The 22640-nt window shown below is 46.1% G+C and overlaps 1 protein-coding gene across 2 annotated transcripts in view; it reads right to left on the reverse strand.

Annotated features, from left to right (window-relative positions):
- Eepd1 (endonuclease/exonuclease/phosphatase family domain containing 1) overlaps nucleotides 1-22640 on the reverse strand; it is an 82104-nt gene that overhangs the window by 6495 nt on the left and 52969 nt on the right. The window contains exons 4-6 of one of the 2 annotated variants that reach the window (XM_070014186.1): nucleotides 4649-4759; nucleotides 3282-3416; nucleotides 399-531 (exon numbers count right to left, since the gene is read on the reverse strand). In XM_070014186.1, the coding sequence (XP_069870287.1) occupies nucleotides 399-531; nucleotides 3282-3416; nucleotides 4649-4759 (379 nt within the window). The remainder of the gene's footprint in view (nucleotides 1-398; nucleotides 532-3281; nucleotides 3417-4648; nucleotides 4760-22640) is intronic. The other variant, XM_070014187.1, reaches the window with a different exon arrangement.

Consider the following 22640-nt stretch of genomic DNA (forward strand, 5'->3'; position numbering starts at 1 on the left):
GAGTCTCCAGGCCAGGGATCCAGGGCCCCTCACCACAGGCCAGAGGGCAGGGACTGCCGCTCAACAGTATTTACCTAGCCCTTGGGACAGGGCTTGTGCACAGATAGGCACTTGGTAAATAGGGGTTGAGTTAACATGTAGGTAGACAAGAGGACTTCCTTAAAATTGAGGTTGAGGTCTGAAAAGCCACCAAGACAATACAACACCTTGGAAATCACAGAGAAGTTCTCAGAGACCAAGACAGGATCATGTGTGGGGTCCTCCAGGCTCTATGAGGCACAGAGGGTGTGATCGGTCCCCGATCCCCGTGACTACTGACCCGTGGCCAGCCGAGGTGGCCTGAGACATGGATGGGAAGAAGAATCCGGTGTCTCCAGTCACAAAACACAACAGCCTACCTTTCAGGGTCTCCTGGAGGGTGTGGACACAGCTCGCCACCCGGGGGCTGTCGCTGTGGTTTTTGCTGGAATTCTCCCCGCCTGGGAGGGCGGCCAGGTGCAGGTTCACAAGGCTCAAGTCATGACTTCCCACCTGGGCAGACAGAAACAAAAGAAAAGGCTCAAATACCCCATTTCTGGATCCCTTTCTACCCACATATACCTAGCCTGGTGCTAACGCTAAACATCCCACCCCCACTGCTCCCCAGGACTTCAGAAGCATACTCCTCTCACTGAGTCAGGTTTTGGTTTGTTTCTTTATTGTCCTTGTAAACAATCAGGTGAGCCGATGCCAGAAGTGTAGCTACTACTCAGGAGGCTGAGATCTGAGGATCATGGTTTGCAGCCAAGCTGGGCAAAAAGGTCTAAGAGACTCTTCCCTCCAATCAACCAGCAAAAAAAAAAAAAAAAGGTAGAAGTGGAGCCGTGGCTCAAGTGGTAAGAGTGCCATTCTTGAGCAAAAAAGCCAAGTGAGAACTTGAGGTCTTGAGTTCAAACCCCAGTACTAGTACAAAAAAAAAAAAAAGAAAAGAAAAGGACAAACAAAATTAAGAACTCTACGGGAGAAAGATGTGTTGCAATGGCTTTATCCACTGGTAGCCTGAAGGGCTCCAGTTCAGATGCACGGGAGCCATGACCCCTTTCTACCGGCCCCACATACATCCATGGCTCTCCTCTGAGTCGTGAGCCTCTGGAGCCCACTCTGTCTAGAAGCTTGCTTTAAGCTGACTTCAGATGCATACAACCCCCAGGCTTGCCCAGAAGGTCAGCAGGAGGTACGCTGGGGCCTGCCTGTAGCTTGGGCGGGGGGGGCAGGGGGGAGTGGGGGCGCATGTAGATTGTGGTCTGCAGCCATGGATGGACAGTGTGGTAGATCTTCTGAGCCATTTCAGCATCGCTCAGCTGCTCAGTTGGGCAATCTGCCCTTCTCTGTGTCATGGTAACAAAGACTAAACATTGCTAAGACGGGAAAGAAGAGCCCTCAGGAGGGAAAGACATTCCTGTTTCGCTTGTGTTGGAGATTAGTATGGTCAGGACTGATAGCTTTCCAGTGGAGGTTGTGAACAGCAGAGAAACCACCTCAAAACTGTCCACAACCCCTTGCATAGGTTAGCATGTGACCTGAAGTATGCAAGGCCCAATGACCTCCTGGACTGTTTCAGAGAATTCTGACCAATCATGACATTGTAGCATTTGCTCACGAGCTCACTGAAGCAGCTTGCCTTGCTGGGTATGGTGGTGCATGTCTGTAATCACAGCACTCAGGAGACTAAGGCAGGAGGATGGTGGCATCTAGGCCAACCTTGGCTGCAGGGTGAGACAATCTTAAAAGCCCAAAACCAAAATAGGTGGATCATGGCTCAGACACATGCCAGGGCTGGAAGTGAAAAACAGGAAGGGGCCAGGATGGTGTAAGAGGTTTTAAAGATGACCATGGCTGCCAGGCACTGGTGGCTCACATCTGTAATCCTAGCTACTCAGGGGACTGGGATAGGATCACGGTTCAAACTCAGTCTGGGCAGGCTAGTCCAGGAGATTGTTTTTTTTGGGGGGTCCAGTCGTGGGGCCTGAACTCTGGGCCTGGGCGCTGTCCCTCAGCTCTTCACTCTACCACTTGAGCCACAGCGCCACTTCCGACTTTTTTCTTTTTGCTTATGTGATGCTGAGGAATCGAACCCAGGGCCTCATGCATGCAAGGTAAGCGCTCCACCATTGAGGCACCTTCCCAGCCCTCCAGGAGATTCTTATCTCCAATTAACCACCAGAAAACCAGAAATGATGCTATAGTTCTAAGTGGTAGAGCACTAGCCTTGAGTGAAAGAGCTCAGGGACAGCACTTAGGCCCTGAGTTCAAGTTCCAGGACTGGCAAAAGGAAAAAAAAAAAGATAGCAGTAGCTGAATCACTAGTCAACGCCACCAGTACACATGGCAGACAGAAACCCACCAGTGTGTAGGCAGGGCCTGAGAGGAGAAACAGATGCCACAGGTGCCCCATGAGTGGGCACACACCCATCCTCGCTGGACAGCGCCAGGTGACAGGCAGGACCCGTGCCAGCCCTGCCTCCAGCCAGGATGAGCAATGCTGGGGGGTTCAGGCTCCATGGAATCACAAGGTCTCAAGGGACCACCTGTGAGCTAGCTGGGGTTTAAGGACTTGCTCGGCTGCTCCTGGTCTCAGGTGACACAGAGGGCAAGGGCATTTCTGAACCAGTGACAGGTTCAGGGCGCTTCGGGCCAGAGCTCCCTCTGGGTCCCCTTCAGATTTGAGGGTCCCTCCCTGGGCCCCTTCTCCTGGGAAGAAGCAGCATCTGAGAAAGGGCTCCTGGGAGCCACCTCTGCTGCCCCCAGCCCAGCCGTCTGTAATGCCAGGCTTCTATTACCAGTGCTGGGCAGACTGAGGAGAGACGGATGGCATTTTTGAAAAACAGTCTAGGCGTCAGCGCAGAAACTCTGACTGGGGTGCTGTGTGCTGGGTTTGGGAACTAGTTATCTGATCTTCTGTCTCCTCCCTCATCCTTCTATTTACTCTTTCACTCATTCTTTCATTCATTGTTGCCTAAGTTGGCCTTTAACTCCTGAGTCAAGCAATCCTCCTGCCCCAGCTTCTTGGGCAGCTGAGACTACAGGTGTACATCACCACACTTGGCTTCTCCTCCTCCTCCTCCTCACTCAGATGTCTGGTTTTCCTGCTGAGTCAAGGTCTGCCACTGTTGCCTTGGACAAGGTCACCTGCCAAGAAAGCTCCAGGAAGTGTGTCTGACCTGATCCTGAGAGAATAAAATCAAAACAAAATCCTAGTTCTATCTGCCCTGCTCCATCATGAGAAGGTGTGGACTGGGTACCTTGAACCTTGCAAGGTATGGGCTGGGGCATGGGGACTTCCCGTGCCCATTGCTGGGTGAGTTGTCCTGCGAGGCAGCCTCTCTGAGCTCCACCCCGGCTGCAGCATCCCACAGGAATCCTGAGTACCCAGGCCCCTGTGGGAAGAAGAACACAGAGAACTCCAGTGACGTGGCATGGGACAAGGGCAGGAGAGACCACAGCACGGGGGCCATAAAGGGCTCTGTGAGGGGCCTAGGGACTGCTCAGCCAGGCATGCACATGGTCAGGATGGCTGGGCTCCTCCCTGTATGTGGGGAGAGCACAGAGTAGGCTCCACTATCATCCCAGGCCACGACGTAGCACTTTATCCCCCCATTTGCTCAGAGAAGTTAAGTAGCTTTCCTAAATCCCACCGTTTTGCTTGCCGATTACTTTTTATTTAAGCATAGTGGCACCAGGAACCCAGTAAAACTCTAGATCCATATTTGCTGGATAAATGGCCAGGCATTGGGCCTGGCCAATGGTCCTCTGCACAGAGGCCAGAAGCTGGAGTTCTGAGTGGGACAGACAGCTTTGGGGGTGTTATGAACAGTACTAGGCTAATGCTGTTGGCCCTGCTAAGGCTATCAGCCTGCTCCGAATCTGTCTGTGCTGCTGCTGCCCCTGAGGTATCCAGCCTACACCCTCAGCCAACACCCCCAGTCCCAGCTCCTACCTGCCCTGCTACTCATAATCCTAGCTACTCAGAAGGCTAAGATGATCCTAAGGATGGCAGTTCAAAGCCATCCTGGGCAGAAAAGTCCACTAGACTCCAGCTCCAAAATAATCAGCAAAAATCTACCTGAGAGGCTTGGCTCTAGCAAGTAAACTGAGCAAGGGCAAGGCCTTGAGTTCAAACCCCAATACTGCAAAAAAAAAAAAAAGTTAGGTTGAATCATTATTTCTATGAGGACCAAGAGGGGTGAGCACCGAGCTAGTTATAAATTGATTGTACACTTGGGAGGTAGAGATGGGAGGCTACAGGTTTGAGGCTAGCCTGGGCAGAAAAACCAGTGAGACTCCATGTCCACCAAGGACAGCCAATCATGGTGGACACTAGGAATTCTTCCTTCAGAAGTTGAAAAGGGCACTGGTGGCTTGTGATTATAATCCTAGCTATTCAGGAGACTGAGATCTGAGGATCATGTCTCCAAGCCAGTCTGGGCAAGAAAGTTCATGGATCTTTTATATGCAATTAACCACCAAAAAGTCAGAAGTGGAAAAGCTCAAGGACAGTGCTCAGGCCCTGAGTTCAAGCCCCCCCCCCCCCCACACTCACTTCATTGGGGAAAGCGCGTATGGTTCAATGAAATGCAAGGGCAGGTAGGCAGGGGTGGGAGGTAGGTACCTTCTGGAGTTGGCTGGAAGGCTTCTCAGAGACAACAGACCTCCAGCTCCCCCGGGGCCCTTTCCACCTACGGATGGCAGGCAGGGTTGGCTGGTTTAGCTCAGTGCAGAACTGCAAAGAGAGACAGAGAGAACAAGTCAGCATGTGCACGTCCCGGTACAGAACAGCCATGCAAGTCAGACATTGTCACTCAATCACACACTATCCAAGACTTGTTGAACTTGATCTTTGTGTTCTCAACAAAACAGGTCTTGCAAATGAAAGTTAACAAAGAAAAAACAAAACAAGGAACAATCCATATGACTAAAGTAACATCACAAATAGTCACCTATGAAATTACAGGTTCTCTGTCTTATTCCTGGAAATCACCCTCTGTCTTGTTCATAGAGATGGATTTTCTCAGTGTTCGTATCCATGCTCTGGCAGCCAGAGACTCCAAGGCACCCAAGTGTCTGAGCCAGTGTTAAATCCAAAGGAGAAAAAGTTAACTGAGTGCATGGGGTTGCCTCTTCTCCAAACAATGGCTAGAACAGGCAAAATGTGACACCGTAGCTTGGCCCAGAGGGTCACCATGGTGACGTTGTGGACACATGCCCCTGTGTATGAATGGGATATGTGTGACTGCTTAGGCTTGTCCCAGAGTATGCCCTGGAGCTATAAAAGGTATGCCACGGAGGCCAGGAGGATGAGGAGTTGGACGACTGACTCCCCGCCCCTGCCCCACACACAGATTAGCCCTTTACTGTTTTCCCTCAAGGCTGGTCCTCTCAAGTCCCTGGGTTGTCCGATAGGAGAAGCCCCAATGTCTGTACTGCCCCTCTTTGATGGCAGACATGCTCCTGGTCCTCTCCTGGCATGCCCCACAAGCAGGGGACCCATCCCACTCTCCTCACATACCCCACAGATGGGGTGTGTAGCCTCCAGGCTGTAATTAGCACTAGGCTTTCTTGACCAAACCTTCCTTGGTTACCATGTCGACTTACATCTCTCGAGTGGATTCTAAAATCTAGTTGTTCATCAGATTTCTCTCCTGAGGTAATTTTGTTTGGTTGATGCTTTATGTGGGGCTGGTTTTGCTTTGCTTCATTTGAATTTTTGAAGTGGGGTTTCACTGCATAGCTCAGGCTGGCTCTAGAAATTGAGACAAAACTCAGGGCTTGGGTGTTGTCTCTGAGTTTTTCTGTTCAAGGATGATGCTGTACCACTTTGGCCACAGCTTTACATTTTTGGTGGTCAATTGGAGATAAGAGTCTCAAGGATGTTCTTTTGCCCAAGCTGGCTTCAAACCATAATCCCCAGATTTCAGCCTCCTGAGTAGCTACGGTTACAGACATGACAACCCATCTTCTCTCACCTCATCATTGGTATGGTGTCTGCCTGACACTTGATCCACCTCCATCTGCCCACTAGGTACCATGGGTCCTTCTGAGCACTGCCCTGTGTTTCTCTTAGTGTGGTCTGGAGACTGGGAGCATTGTCTTTACCTGAGAACTTGTCAGAAATTCCCTGGCCTCATCCTAGACCTGCTGGACCAGTAACTCCAGGCAAGGCCCAGCAATCCATGTTCTGACAAGCCCTCCGTGCATGCCAAGGTTTGAGAAGCCCAGTAGCTGCCCAGTTTATCTCTCTGCCTCTGTCCTGGAGGCTGGTAGTGCTGAGGACAGTCTCCGGCTGGAGGCCAGGGGCAGAGGAGACCAGGCTCTGAAAGTCTAGTCTTGACTCCCACATTGCTCACTTGGTAGGAAGGAAGCTGGGGTTAAATGCTGGGGTTCTTGGAGTGAGTGAGAGCAGGCATGGGGAGGGGAAGGAAGGGGAGAGCATTCACAGTGAGTTCCCAGTGTCTGAACTCCAGCAGGTGCCCGAGCCACCTCTATAAATCCCTGCCTGGCACAGAGCACAAGGCCCACTGACTAGTGAGTGTGAAAAGCCAAGGGGAAGCCGGGCACTATGATTCACACCTGTAATCCTAGCTACTCAGGAGACTGAGATCAGAGGATTGCAGTTCAAAGCCAGCCTGAGCAGGAAAGCCTGTGAGATTCTTATCTCCAGTTAACCACAAAAAGCCAGACGTGGATCTGTGGCCCAAGTGGTAGAGTCTTGATAAAAGCTAAAGGAGAGCACCCAGGCCCTCACTTCAAGCCCCACTACCAGAGCACACGCACTTACAGGTGCACACACACACACGCATGCATTTGCATGCATACACACACACGCATGCACACACACACACACACACACACACACACACACACAACAGGACTAGTCTTTACATCCATACCACAGAGGAGTCCATCTTGGGGGCTGCTATCTCATTGGGATATGGAGCTGTGGTTCACGTGGTCCACTACTAGTCTTAAGCATAAAATAAAAAAGGTAAAGAACAACTCCCAGGCCCTGAGTTCAAGCCTCAGGACCAGCACAAAAGTAACAATAACAACAAAAATAAAACAAAATGTTATTATGTACCTCAATGTCAATCTGACTTTTTCCAAAATGGTAATCTCTGTACTGTCCGTTTGGTCATCAGATTCAACACTGAATCCTCTTTCAATGCTGTGGGGTACAGAGATGCCCCCAATGGTGTTTATTCCTGGTGGGGAGGAGGGCTGCACCCGAGAGGGGCTATCTCAGCAGAGCTCTGGTGAGGGGAAGCTGGGATTATACTGGGAGGAAGTGGCACCTTCCTGATATCTCTGCTTCCTGGTTGTCATGAGGGAGTGAGCTCCTCCACCAGGCACCCCCACCATGGCATTCTGCCTTGCCACTGGCCCAAAAACAACAAGATCATGCACTAAAGCCTCTGAGGCTGAGCCAAAATACATCCTTCCTTCTTAGAAGCTTATAATCTCAGGTATTTAAAAAAAAAATCACAGTAACAGGAAGTTGACTAGCACAACTAGCATCCAAGAAATGACCAGAGTCACTTGCTCACACCCTGTCCTTGGGCTTGGCAACAAGAGGCCTCATAGTCAGACATACTAACAGACAGCTAGCTACAAAATGTCCAGGGTACTGGATTTTAGAAATTCCCAGTCTTAAAGGACTCAGTCTGTGACTGCAGGACTTCCTGCATCTTGGATTTGTCCTGGACTAGCAGACAGTTCATCTCCTCAGTGGCTGAAGGCTCCAAGGCTTGAGAAGAATTCCTGCTTGCTTAGGGACCCTTGGACCTTATTCTTTCCTTTGGGCCCTCTCATGTTAGAAAAAGGGTATTCTTCAATTCATCTGACTCTACTAAGAAAGGAAAAATCAAAAAGGTGTTCTAACTTTACTAGGTGGCTTTCCCAGCCAACACCCAGCCCAATCCTCATCTTCTGTCTACATTAGAACACCACTTGGCCTCTGTGAGTAGTTTATAAGGATGTGTTGCTGACAGTGACCACACAGTTAAGTGGAGGTACAATGTCCCCAGTATCGGCAGGCATTTTAAAGTAAACACCACATGGCCACCTCCTCCTGCTTCCTGGAACAGTAGGGAGGGTGTTTCCTCTCTGAAGCCTCAGGGCCAAATTTCCAGATGAAACTGCTTCCCAGAGCTGGTGGTTCCCTTGCTTTCCTGCTTCAGGACGTGACTTCCCTTCTACAATGAGTTCCCCACATGGTTATGGCTAATTTCCTCCATTCTCAGTGGTGGCCACAGAGAATGCAAACTGTTTTGTCAGATGAAGATGGGGTGGGTTCTCCTTATAAAGACTGCCATGGTAAAGGTCTTAGGTCATGCCAGGTCAAGGGAGTCAACTTTCATCAGAATACTACAGGACAACAGGGTAGAGACCAATTCTTTTGCTGCTGTTGAGATAGGATTTTGCTAGACAGCCCAAGCTGACTTCAAGCTTGTGAGCCTCCTGCCTTAGCCTGCTAAGTACTAAGACAACACTTAGGAATGCTAATGGGAAGCAAGCACTAGACTCACTACATAGAGCATTCAAGGCCAGTCCGGTCTGTGTGGCTATTTTGGAGGGCTGAATCACCTATGGGGCAGTAAGTTCTCAGCTTTACTGGGAGCTAAGTGCCTTCTGTGTGAATGGTAGCTCTGCAGGTCCTGGCACACCTCTCAGCAGCGACAGGGCTCCCCCATGGAATATGAGCGACATGGACATAAGACAAAGTTTTCCCACCACTTTTCTCCTTCAATCTAAATGCAAGAACAGTAAGACAGCTCACAGGTTTGTATTTTCCTAAGGACAAGAGCCATCCCCACCAAGCAAGGCTGGACAGAGCCATTTCTGTTCAAATGCAGAGCAGGTGAAAGTGAGGAAGAATGCAAAATGTGGGGCATCTCTAGGACCACCCTAAACCATCACCTGCCACAGTGCTGCCTCTAGTGGGGGTGCCCCGGGACACCCTGGGGCCTAAGGGAGTATAGAGGCTGTCCCTTTCTACTCAGGTTTACAAAAGCAGACCTGGTTGTGCTTCTGTAGCTTCAAGGCCTTCTTCAGAGGCTGCTATTATGGGCTGGAAGGGAAAGGGCAAGGGGGAGCTCTAGACACAACAGTGAACATCTCTAGGGTTCTATCACCCCTTCTGGAAAGGGACGGGAAGGGAGAAGACAATCTTGGCCAAGGCCATCACCTGTTCTGTAATTGCACTACTCTAGAACTCTCAGAGAAGCTGGATAAAAGGTATAAAGGTAGCAGTGAATGAAGACTTGGAGCAGAAATGAAAGATGGTCATAATCATTAAAACTCCTTTTCCTTCTTCATGACAACTATCATGTGAGCTCCATGAACAAGCTCATGGCACCAACAGGACACAGGGACAGCTTCTGAAAGGCTTAGTGTCCCCCTAAGCAAGGACCCCTCAAGACACCACCCAGCTTTCCTCAATGTTTCCTACATCCTACCTTAGGGCCCCTCCCTAAGTTAACCAGAGTAAGAGCTTACTTTTAATACATTGTGAGCCTGGCAGGTTAAATTGGGTAAGCCTAGTAACTGTGAGAAGTGATGTTACCTATATCCAGGCTCACGTCTGGATCCTGGAAGAACAGAGCCAAAGGGAGGAAGAATGTGGAAGGAAAGGGATCTCCTTTCTTGTGCCAGGTGTACGGTGGGCCCTGGTCACACAGGGTCCCATCAAGCTCTGTGTCACTTCCTGAGTGAGTTGACAATACTCCCACTTGGAGCTTGAGAAAACTCAGAATCCTCGTGAGAGTCAGATGGCTGGGCCTCACACTGCCAGGCAGGGGGCAAATCTAGGTCTGGCCAACTGAGCCAGTCAGGACTGGTGGGACTGTGGGCCTCAGAACACTCCTCAGGGATTCTACAACTGACCCCATTACCATCTTCAACATTCTCCACTGTGCGTTTCTGCTCTTCCAGAACATTCTAGAAGGTTTTGCTGTAATCCCAGGGTCTTCATATGCAAAGACTCTTAATGCTAAATGGGAGTTGATACTTGGTGACTTTTCTCTTTTCTTTACATTAAGGCTTATGACCTTCTAGCACTACTTGCAAGATAAGAGAAAAAGAAAATACAGTGGCATACAATATTAGGCACGAACCCACATGGCTAACATTTCTGATGCAATTCCTTCCTTCTAGGCTGCTTCCTGTGCTTTTACTGACATAGTCTATGTGTCTGCTCACATGAACACACACATAATTTTGTGTTCTGCTCTTCCTACATCAACTGGGCTGTCATATCACAAACTCTCCTAAAATCCCTCTGTGGCCATCCTGGGCTGCTGTACTGGAGTATGTCTCAGTGGTTGGCAACAGTGTCTGCTTCTTAGTGGTTCATTTCATTATAAATATCCTACAATCACCTAACAAGGTAGCAACAAAACCTCACCCCTCCTCCTTCTCCACCCTCAAAGACACTGTCACCCACATGCTTACTCTAAAATTACCTTTGCTTCTCAAAGTAAATTAAGAATTTTTTCTTTGTTTTTTGTTTTGTTTGTGCTATGTAGCCTAGGGTGGCCTTAAACTCTCAACCTCAGCCTCCCAAATACTGAGATCACTGGCATATGGTGCCAGGCCCAGCTTAATGAAGAGCCTTTTGTTGTGTTTTATTCTGTTTTAAAGTTTGTAATAAACAGACGGCACCTGAAGAATGAATCACCAGAGACACAGCCCCTCTCCCATCTACAAACACAAAATATACCACATTTCTTTTTTAAATGTCTGACAGGCACCAAAGACAGGAATCTTCACAAGTAACTTCTTTCACTCAAGAATAACAATTCTCACCTTTATTTTTTCCCTCTAATTCTGTGCGTAATAAAACATCTGGTGTCACCCTGTGTCTGCTATGATTCTCAACCAGCAAGTGGCCTTGTTTCTGCGTGTCTAAAAGCACCACAGCATCACATGACCTGTGTCCTTGTCATCAGCTCAGACATCCCTGTCCAAACTGGAGCAGCACATATCACCACCATCTCTGAGTTGTCTCCTAGGAAGAGACTTCCACAGCCCGTGACTCGAGTGGGGTGATATTCAACAATGAGGGCCACCCTCCCAGAATCAGAATCTAATGCTACCAAAGGCCCCATCTCCATTCTAGCCCGTGGGGATTAGGTCTTCAACACAGAAAGACTAGGCACGTGGGCGTCTAGAGCTACGATGCAGGGGGGTGGGGGGTGGGGAGGAGAGACAATTCCCTGCCCAACCTGAGTTTGCAGCCTGGGATGAAGGCCAAGAGGGTGGAGATGGAGACACACCATTAATGATTGTGTTCTCACTGTGCAATTCTAGAAGACTATGTATCTCTATGATGATAAGCTGGGAGGTTTGGCTTAGCTGGGGTAAGCTTCTCCAAAGAGGTGATATTTGAGCTCAGAACTCAAGGGGAAGGGAAGTTGATTAGAAAAAGGGGAGGGGAAATTATTCCAAAAAAGCAAGGGCAGCATGTACAAAAGCCCTGTGATGGAGAAAACACCGAGCTTTTGTAGGACAGGGAAGCCAATAGGGCAGCAGCAGGGACAGCAAGGGACCAAATGGAAGCATGGACTGGGGGTGCCTGGCTGGGCAAGGCCCTGTGCTCTAAGAGGAGTGGAGCACAGGACTTATATTTTGAAAAGGTATATGAGCTGCAATACTAAGTATGGGATGGAAGGTGCCTTGTGGAGGGCTGGGGAATCAGAGGGGTCAGAGCCCCACACTGGGCAGGGTGCCTTAAGATATGCCTGGGACAGGAAGGCACCGCCCAGCATTTCTTAGAAAACTGGCTCTCTGAAGTTCAAGAAGGGAAGGAAGGAAGGAAGGAAGGAAAGAAGGAAGGAGGGAAGGAAGGAAGGAAAGAAGGAAGGAAGGAAGGAAGGAAGCAAGCAAGGAAGGAAGGAAGGAAGGACAGGAAGAAGAGGGAGGGAGAAAGGGAGGGAGGGAGGGATTAAGGAAGAAAAAAAAGAGACAGTTTTAGGGCAAATAAAATAAGTACTTCTTTCCCAATTAGACACCGAACTTGAGTGAAATGACTGAAACTAATTATTCTAAATGGAAGCTGGTCTGAAAATAGCAATGTATTTTGGAGGCTTTGTGTCTATTTTAGGAGAACATGGGGGCAGCTGCAAGCAGCACAAAGCAGATTCCACGGCACAGCAAAAACACTGGGATGGTGGTGTAGCGCTCACCGGGGGACGTGCCTTTCCCTAGTTCCAAGCTTGTTCCACTACCTGAAACACCCTGGTAACAAAGGCCCACGATGCAGCACTTTCCCAGTGGATTGACAGGCCCAAGTTCAATGGGAAAGGTCTGGAATGACAGGCCCAGGTTCAGCAGGAAATGTCAGCCGGCCCTGTGTATTTCAACCTTTCACTCCTGCTCCAGGCTTGTGTGATGACCAAGTTATTTATTTATTTATTTATTTCTGTTGGTCATGGGGCTTGAATTCTGGGCCTGGGAGCTGTCGCTCAGTTCTTCAGCTCAAGGCTAGTGCTCGACCACTTGAGCCACAGCGCCACTTCTGGTTTTCTGGTGACTTATTGGAGATAAGGGTCTCACAGACTTTCCTGCCCGGGCTGGCTTTGAACCATGATCCTTAGATCTCAGCCTCCTGAGTAGCTAGGATTACAGGTGTGAGCCATCAGCACCCAGATGACCGAGTTATTTCTCAAGACAAGCCATGTCAATCCATCCAAGCATATCTCTTTCCTTTCTAGAATCTTCTTTCCTCTTTGATGCTGTTAGGTAAACAGACTCAAAGAATATGTGTGTGTATGTGTGAGAGAGACCCACAGAGATAGAGAGAGACAGAGAGAGAGAGGGAGAGGGAGAGAGAGAGAGAGAGAGAGAGAGAGAGAGAGAGAGAGAGAGAGAGAGAGAGAGAGAGAGAGAGAGACTACTCTTAAACCTAGATAGCCAAGCTACAACACAACCCATTAATAAGACCAGGCAGCGGTTAATCTTGATTGTGAACCTGATTAGGTTGATAAGTAGATAAGCGTAGAAATCCCTGGGAGATCCAAGTGGCCTTTTGAGGATGTGTCCAGACAGGATTAACTAAGTTGGGTGAGGGAGTTACCCTAAGTGTGTACACAATCCTATAGCCTCAGAGATCATGGAATAAAAGGAGAACCAGAGAACATGCTCATGCTGGCAAGCTTTCTGTCTGCTTCCTGTCCCCCATGTAGTGAGCAGATCTACCACAACTGCCACCACCACGAGGTTCTTCCCCAGCAGAGTGAATCACTGTGGTCTGAAACTTTTGAAGCCAGGAGCCAAAACCGTAATTCCCCCTTAAAGTTGCTTATGTCAGGCATTGTCACAGTCATAAATCACTCATCTGGGGACATGGGGGTTTTAAAGGATCGGGGCAAAGAAAAGAAAGATGGGAAGAGAGGGAAAGGCAATGGGTAGGGAGAACTAAGAATTACTTAGCTGCTTCAAGCCAGAAAAAAAAAATCACCAAAGCTGGTTTTCATATTAGCTCATCCTCATTCCCACATTTTATTTCTTTAAAGCCCTGGGACAGGTTTTCTCAGTCTGTCTATGCTGAAGACTAGTTCACTCTTTGACTCATTCTAGACTGCAAAGCTCCCAGAACGACCCACATGTGTTTCTGTGAAGAGTCAGAGTTATTTAGGACTGTCACATTGAACAGAATTAGCACTTGTGAACCCTCAGAGGAAATTGCTCTGGCTGCCATTTTTCTTATAAAATGCCAGCTTTCCACTATTCTAAATGGTACTGACACAGCCTGCTTTCCTCAGCAATAATCATAAAAATAAAGACTTCAAAGCTGTGGGTGAAAGTATTACTGATTCATAACTTATTTTATTTGTATTTGCATCATGCCAAATCCTATTCTTTAAAGTTTCCATATTTTCTATTTTATTTCAAGTACCCCCATGGATTTGATTGTTCTTTTCTATGTGGGAAGCCTTTAAGGATGGAGAGTAGCAATTTTTCACTCCCAGACACCTCATGGCAGCAAGAAACGGAGGTGGTGATTCATGAAATAAATAGCTTTCTCCTTTTGAAGAATGTCCTGAGACTTGGATCTCAATTTCCTGGGCTAATGGAAAAGTGGAAAGCCAAATCCCCACACTATCTTTTAGTCAAGTTCCCTTCCCCTCGACATTTAGGCTAAGACTACTTAAAATTAGGGGAACAGCCTAGTTTCATAGGCCTTTCTAGGTTCTTCCAACCTATAGGAAATAGGTGATTAGAAGCAAGCAGAAGAAAGGGGAAAAGAACAAAAGGGCTATAACAATCAAATTGAGTTCTGGGCAGGGTCCTTATTGGGGAGGCCATGATGGTGCCCTGTGAGGTATGGAGCCCACTTCATATCACTGAATCTGAACCCCAGCAGCTCTCACTTACTTGTGCCAAGAGCCAAGTCATCTTTGATGGACAGATAAAGAACAGAGGGCTGGAGGGGTAAAGTGACAGGTTCAAGATGACCCAGAGGGAAGGGGTCAGTGTGGGGACCTAAATCTATAACTATCTGACCTCCATATACCAACATGATTTCCCTCTGAATTGTTGCTTCTCTGTACACTATATTCCTTATCTACCTTTGTGGATTCAACCCACTGTAGATTTAAAAATATTTGGACTTTCTTGTCATAACTCCATGAGAGACACAGAACAACTACATATATAGCACTTAAATTCTATCAGGTATTAGGAATAACCTAGACATGATTTAAGCATTTGGAAGATGTATGCAGATTATACCCAAATACTATGCCATTGAATATAGGGGCCTTCAGTATGTAATATTTTTATATGGCATCAGCCTTTATAGACACCAAGGGAATATATATATAAAATAAGGACTCACTAGATCCAACATGAAGAAAAATTACACTGGTAAGAATATAAATAAAGAATTGAAACAAAATGAAATTAGAGAGACCAAAGTATAATTCTATGTTTTCGTTTTTCTCCTGCTTTCCAATTGTGTAAAAGTTCCTTGTCTAGCCACAGGATAAATACCAATTAATTGGTGTGAACTTTATCCTTGTGGAAAGACAGGGTCCTTCTTCCTTTTTCCTGATTCCATGTACACACAAATTTGTTTTCATAAATAATACTGCTTAAGTGCTGTTATTAAATAAACACCAAAATGCTCCACCATCCTCTGACATGGTGTATAAAAGCCCTTGTTACATCTTCCCCTCAATTCCCAAATACATGCGCACAAACTAAGTGCATAACAAGGGCAGATGGGTAAAGAAACCAAAGGAAGAAAGGAGAGGAAACATTTATCAGGGCTTCCAGCCAAGAGAAAGAGGGACTATCATACACAAGGGCTATCTTGCATTCTGTCACTGAGGAGACTCTGCTGCTAGGCCAGACTTGTGCCAATTTGGGCATTGAGGGTAAATGGCAGAACCCATCACCTTCCCTTCCAGATCCAACTCCTTGCATTATAAATGCTGGAATCAGGTATTTCTTATCCCCAAGCTAGAACACAGGGAAGATGCTTGGTGATTCAACAGTGCTTCTACACGGCCACTTAGGGACATCTTTTGACAGTCCACTTGTGTAGAGAGCCACCTCCAGATAAACCTCGGTCTTTGGCTCCATTCTTTTAATCTAATTAATACTAAGGCTGTATATTGAGGTGAATCTGAATTTCACTGACAGGAGTTCAATGGGACAGGCTGAGGACACAGGCAGGAATGGGCCACTACTACATGCTTGGAGTGAGGTAGGGAAACCAAGTCTGAGACCTGGAATGAGAGTTAGGGTCCAGCCAAAGGGGCCATCTGTGAATGCTTCAGAATTTCTACCCAGATGAATCAAAACTGACAAAGCCAAGCTATATGCTCTCCCAAGAGTCTAGAATTCTGTTAAGGCCCAAACTCATCATTTCAGTGCTTCCTGAAGGTTAATAATATATATATATATATATATATATATATATATATATATATATATATGTATTATCAGCTGGAGGAATTACTCATTCTAAATGCATAGTTAACGATTTGTCAGAACGCTCTGCTGAATTATTTCTGGCAAAGCAAGCCATAATGATCGGTTCAATCAGGATAATTTTACCTGCTGAGAACGTCCTGCATAAATGTGTTTAGAAACTCAGCAAACTCAGTTTCACCTGCCTGCCCTTTGTTTCCTTTAAAGGACTGACTAGCTTCAATGTTGTTGAACACAAAGTCATGTTCTCCAGACATGAATGAGTGAAATCACTCACAAAAAGTCTCAGAACTCTCTTTAAAAAAAAAAGGGGGGGGCGGAATTGAAGTTCTTTCAGGACCAACTCATTGTTAGCATTTCCTGATAGGAGAAGTGTTTGAGGGTAGACTGGGAAACACAGGAAATTGCATGTAACCAATCACCATGGCCCATCTGAGTGCCTGGAGTAGGTGGTGGCCACGTGAGAATTTTGGTGAATTGGGCACATTTTCTTTCTATTGAAAAGGAAAGTGAGTTAAGAAACAGAGTAGGAAGGAAAAGTACATAGGTTAAATCCAAGGACAAGCAAAGGCCTTTCAGTGTTGGAAAAACCCTAGAGCAGGCCCTCTTCCAAGACAATAAAGCACCTAAGGCACCGTTTTTTTCCAATATTTCTATGACTCATATCAACATATATATCAACTGGATGCCAGTAGCTCACACCTGAGGTGCTAGTAGCTACTCAGGAGACTGAGATCTGAGGACTGTAGTTCAAAGCAGGAAATTCTATGAAACTCATCTCTAATTAACCACCCAAAAGCCAAATGTGGAACTGTGACTCAAATGGTAGAATATCAGCCTTGAGTAAAAAGCTAAGGGACAGTGTCCAGGCCCTGAGTATGAGCTCCAGTACCAGCACAAAATAAATGAATGAGTGAATGAAAGAAGAGGATATATTTTCTGATTAGCCAGACACTGGTGGCTCTTACCTTTAATCCTAGCTACTGAGGAGGATCATATGATCAGTTGAAAGCCAGCCCAGCAGAAAACTTCTTGAAACTCAATCTCCAATACATACATATATAATATAATATACACGTGTGTATATTAATATAATATATACGTGTGTATAATAATATAATATACACGTGTGTATATTATATTATATAGGCATATATATATTTGTGATACTTGGGTATGAAATCAGAGCTTTGTGCTGGAGCCACACTCTGGTCTTTTTTGGTGATTTTTAATAGGGTCTCATGTTTTGTCCCTACCATCCTAGACTGTGACCCTCTTCATTATGCTTCCTGCTGTCACTGGGGTGACATTGAGATGGGGCTTCATGATTTTTTTTTTTTGCCCCAGCTAGCCTGGAATCACAACAGATTCAACTAACTCATCATTCTCTCTTTTGGTAAACAGTACATCACATTTTTATGATGATAAAAGATTTATTGCTTTGGGCATCCACATACCAGGCTCTCACAGAGATCTACCACAGACTTGAAAAACACTAAGCTGCCTTCCAACTGCTCATAATTGTCCAACATATTATAATGTGCTTATTGTTTTCCATTTTATGAAATGTTTCTTCTTATAATGCTAATTAAGCTATTTTATTTGTATCTTTTTTGAACTTTAAAAGGTTGTCCAAGGAAGTTACACTCTAATGTGTCCATTGAAGTGTCCAGGGCTTCTTGAGCAAAGTCACCTATTGGACATTCTCCCCCAGTCTGTTCTCCTCCAAGTCTCATTTCATAGCTCCCACTTAAATAGAATATACAAGAAGCTCAAAAACCTAAAGCCCCAAAGAATCAATGACCCAAACAATAAATAGGCAAAGGACTTAAACAGACACTTTTCAGAGGAAGTAAGTACATATGACCAATCAATACAAGAAGAAACGTTCAACATCTGTGCCCATAAAAGAAATGTGAATCAAAACTACATTGAGATTCCATCTCACTCCAGTAAGATTGGCCATCATCAGGAAGACAAACAATAGCAAATGCTGGTTGGAATGGGAGCAAGGGGTGGGGAAGGGAAGGCACCCTACTACATCTTTGGTGGGAATGTAAACTAGGGCAACCACTATGAAAGTCAAAACTATCCTATGATCCAGCAATGTTTATCCAAAAGACTTCTGGTTAGAATACAGCAAAGGTATCTGTACACCCATGTTAATCTCTGCAGAGTTCACAACAGCCAAGTCAGAAACTGTGTCTTTAAGACACAGCAGAGGAAGTCTGTTAAAAGAGTAGGAAAGTCTCAAAGACTAACGAAATAGAGGGCAGATTAAAGCACCATCTCGGCAATGGATGGGGACAGTGTTCTTTGTACAACTTCAACTTTACGTATCCTGCATTAAAATTTGCTAATATAACAGATTTTAAGGGGCTCATCCTTGTTTAATTTGCTTATCTTTGATGCTGACAAAGCTAAGGAGAATTTTTTAAACTCCTATTTGTATGTTCTAGTATTTGATCACTTCTTTAAAGCTTTCATGGGAAGAGAAAAGTCAAGGGAGAAAATGCATTTTATTTCTGGTACAAGGGATTGAATCCAGTATCTCACACATGACAGGCAAACACTTTACATAGAGCTATATAGCACTACAACCCCTCCCCCCTTAAAGTGAACTGTGAAGCCTGGCCTATAGTTCACTCAGGAGTTCTACAGCAGCAAGGTGCATGATAAATTGTGTATTCTGGAAGCTGAGCTATAGTCCCAGAGCTGCTCTAGCTAAAGTCATTCAGGCTCCACGCAGCAGCTGGAGCTCCCCAGTGGGCCTCCCTTTTGGCTTACTAGTCCTTTTAAGGAAAAGTGGCCCACTTCCTGCCAGGAAAGATAAAACCAGGCAAGCGACCGTGATGAGTTTGATCATGATGAGACAGTGATCTGGATCAGCCCACCCAAAAGACAAAAACAATGTTTACAGATACATAAATACTGACCACTCAAGATCACCTTTAAATTACGAACAACACAAGGGGAAAAATAAATGAACACACCCTGAAGAATCTCATGTAGATATTTTTAAAGGACAAGTCAGGGTTTATTGTTCCACAGTATTGTAGAGGATTCTTTTTAATAAGTTATGACACATGAAGCCGATTTTTCACCATTCTGAATTCAAATGAAGGGAGAGTCCAATCTGTTTTCTGTCCTCCTGCAAGTCTCCCATCAATTCCTGTGACCACCAGTGGCCACCAGTCAGCCTCACACAAGCATGTGTCCCTTCACTTTCAGAGGCTAACCTAACAGTATCCGAATCTGGAACTAGACAATCCCACTGCCTCCTCTCCCACCCTAGCCCACATTTGGTAAATGCCTTGGCATCGTGGAGACACATACTGACCACTGAAACCTGGGTTTAATTCTCTATCACCTGGACCAAGAGCAGATCCTCTGGATCGGCTGCCATGTATTAACAGTGTAGCAGCAGAGTAGTTCTTCCCTGCCAAGTGGTTAAAGCTGCAGATTAGCTAAGTAAGGCCTTGAACAAGAGGCAGGGCCATGCTGAAGAGAGCTGAGAGATGGAGCTCAGTCCTCTGGGTATGTCAGGTTCACAAACATACCTGCCCTTTGAGTTCCTTGGCCTCAGTGTCTTATCTGAAAAGTGACACAACTGACACACATGGTTTTAAAGTCTTCCTTGGTTATGACATGTTGGGCTTCCATACATACCATCCAAATGTGAAGTGGTTTTATGACTGTATCCTCACAATGCAAACTGCCCTGGGGCATCAAACAGCAGGCTAGAGTTCATGTATGTGCGTGTGTCTTTTCCAAATTCTGTACCAGTTATCATTATGAGCATTCAGCATTCGCTTAGGCATACACATCTATTTGGAAAGGGTTACTTCTACTCCTGCTTGTCTCCTGAAAACTCCAGGGAAAGCATTAACTTTTAATTCCAGTGCTGTTTGCTCCCAGCATTGGGCTGGTCCCTGACTGATGTCAAGACCCAGGGTCTTACCCAGGCCTGCTGGTGAGATCCATGCCTACTTCACCAGGCACACCAAGCGCTATGAGGGGCCTTGGAGAGCTACATCAGTTCCTCCAGTAGCAAATCTAGACGAGACTGGACTCCAAAGCTGGGATCTCAAGACAAGGTAATACCTCTACCTCCCACAGCAGCAGGGAGGAGGGGCAGATGTCTGACACAATCTGGCAAACAGATGCAGAAGAAGGACAGAGAGGTTTTTCTTTAATGTTTCCCAAAAGCAGTATCAATTTCAAGTTGGGCTTCTCAAGAGAGGAGCCAATGGCAATGAGGATGACAAAGGTTACTATGACAACAAGAGTAGCAGCGGACAGGACAGCTCTAGGTACGGTCACCCTAACATATATAACAATTGACTTCGTTTCATACTTTTTTTTTTTTTACTGAGATCTCATTAAAAATAAAAGTTCCAGTGTTGCAAGTGCTGTACCATTGCATGTTGAGGTTGGTAGACATCCTGGCCAGTAGTGGCCCAGCTAGCGATCAGCAGAGTTGGATTCACCCAGCCTGTGCCCTCATAGACCAGTTCTAGCAGATGATTATGAGATCTCTTGACAAGAGATGGCTGCAATCTGGCCTGGGAGCAGGGCAGACAGCAGTGTGGACTGGGAGATGAGGGGGGGCTGCCTGAGGCTCCTCCTGGCCTCAGCTGGTCTGCCCTCCAGTCTTGCCAAGGTGGGGGTGACCTCCAGCTACAGTGGACCAGCCAAACTATTGTCCACAGCTTTGCAGGAAGCCATTTGAAAGGGTCATTGAAAACTGATCTTTCTAAATCAAGCTGCACCAATATTTTTATTTCCTTTCATGCAATGCCATGTTTAAAGGCATTAGTTTTGAAAGCCTGGGAACAAGTACCCATGACTAAAGTCTAGAAAAACTCAAAGGACCCTCTCTCAAAGAAGAGAGCACACAAGGCCAATGACAACTTCTCAGAATAAGGCCTTACTCTTGGGACCTGGGGGACATGTGACCAAAAAAGCTCATTGAAACCCCAAAGCATTTTTCAGAGAAATGCCAAATGTCCTTATATGTATGCATATCACAGCCTCTGCTCCTGGATCTTTGGAAAAAAGGAATTGATAGGGAAATTTAGGTTGTTAAGTATACAATTTATAACTGTTTTTTCAACAATTGACAAACCTCTGAGTCTGGTCTGGAAAGTGAAGCTGTACATTCTTTTGTTTTTTTAAGTGTCAAGGTGATGTACATAGAGGTTACAGTAACATAAATAAAGTAATGAGTACATTTCTTGTCAAACTTGTTATACCTTCCCTCATTTTTCTCCTATCCCCCCCCCCGAACATGTCCCCCCACCAAGTTGTATAGATCATTTCCAACATATTGTCTTAGTGGGTTTTTGTTTTGTTTTGTTTTGTTTTTTGTTATTTAGGTCATGGGGCTTGAACTCTGGGCCTGGGCTCTGTCCCTCGGCTTTAAGCTCCACTTCGTCTTCTTGTGGTTTATTAGAGATAAGAGTCTCATGAACTTTCCTGCCTGGGCTGGCTTTGAACCGCAATCCTCAGATCTCAGCCTCCTGAGTAGTTAGAGTTACAGGCATGAGCTACTTGTACCTGGCTAACATATGGTCTTGTGAATATCACTGTTGCATTGGTTTCCCCACCTTGTCGTTTGTCTCATCATTCTGTTGCTCCCCTTCCCTTCCTTAATTCAGATAAGCATATGTGTGTGTGTGTGTGTGTGTGTGTGTGTGTGTGTGTGTGTGTGTGTGTGTGTGTGTGTGTGTGTGTGTGTGTGTGTGTGTGTGTGTGTGTGTGTGTGTGTGTGTGTACCAAAGTCAAATACAGTCAAATACAAAAGAAGATATACCATAGGGGGAAGAACACACAAAAGAAACAAGAAATCATATAGCACATTAAAAACAAAAACAACAAAGAAAAATGTCTTGTGTACATGTCTTGGAGTTCATTCTGCTTAGCATCATCTTATATAGTCATATGTAGGTAGCTATTGAGCTATTCTGCTCATCTGCTAAGATTATCGGAGACATATTAATTATTGAAATAAGGGAAACCATGGGACCTATGTTTCTTTGGGTCTGGCTTACTTTACTTAATATGATTCTTTCCAAATCTTTGCATTTCCTTACAAATGGGGTGGTGTCATTCTTTCTGATGGAAGCATAGAATTCAATTATATATATAGATATAGATATAGATCTATCACATTTTCTTGATCCATTCATCTACTGAAGGGAACCAAACAATAGGATGCTATGCATTCTTTTTTTGGGGGGGGGGGGTGGGTCCGGTCGTGGGGCCTGAACTCTGGGCCTGGGCGCTGTCCCTCAGCTCTTCAGCTCAAGGCTAGCACTCTACCACTTGAGCCACAGCACCACTTCTGGCTTTTTTCTTTTTGCTTATGTGGTGCTGAGGAATCGAACCCAGGGCCTCAGGCATGCAAGGCAAGCGCTCTACCACTGAGCCACCTTCCCAGCCCCTGCTATGCATTCTTAATTCCCAGAAGAAATTCAGAGGCCTGCTCTGCCCAGTGTCCCCATGCCAGCCACCTACTCCTCTGCCAGACTGAGACAAGCAGAAAGAGACAGAAACTGGAACACCATGGGCCCGAGCACCAGGGTCACTGGGTGCCTCTCCATTCACCTCTCCTAAGAAGGCCCATTTTGATGGTGATGAATGGCAGATGAATCAGAACATCCCCC

Source organism: Dipodomys merriami, unplaced genomic scaffold (genome assembly GCF_024711535.1).
Source record: "Dipodomys merriami isolate MVZ:Mamm:240054 unplaced genomic scaffold, mDipMer1.0.p SCAF_94, whole genome shotgun sequence".
NCBI lineage: Eukaryota > Metazoa > Chordata > Mammalia > Rodentia > Heteromyidae > Dipodomys > Dipodomys merriami.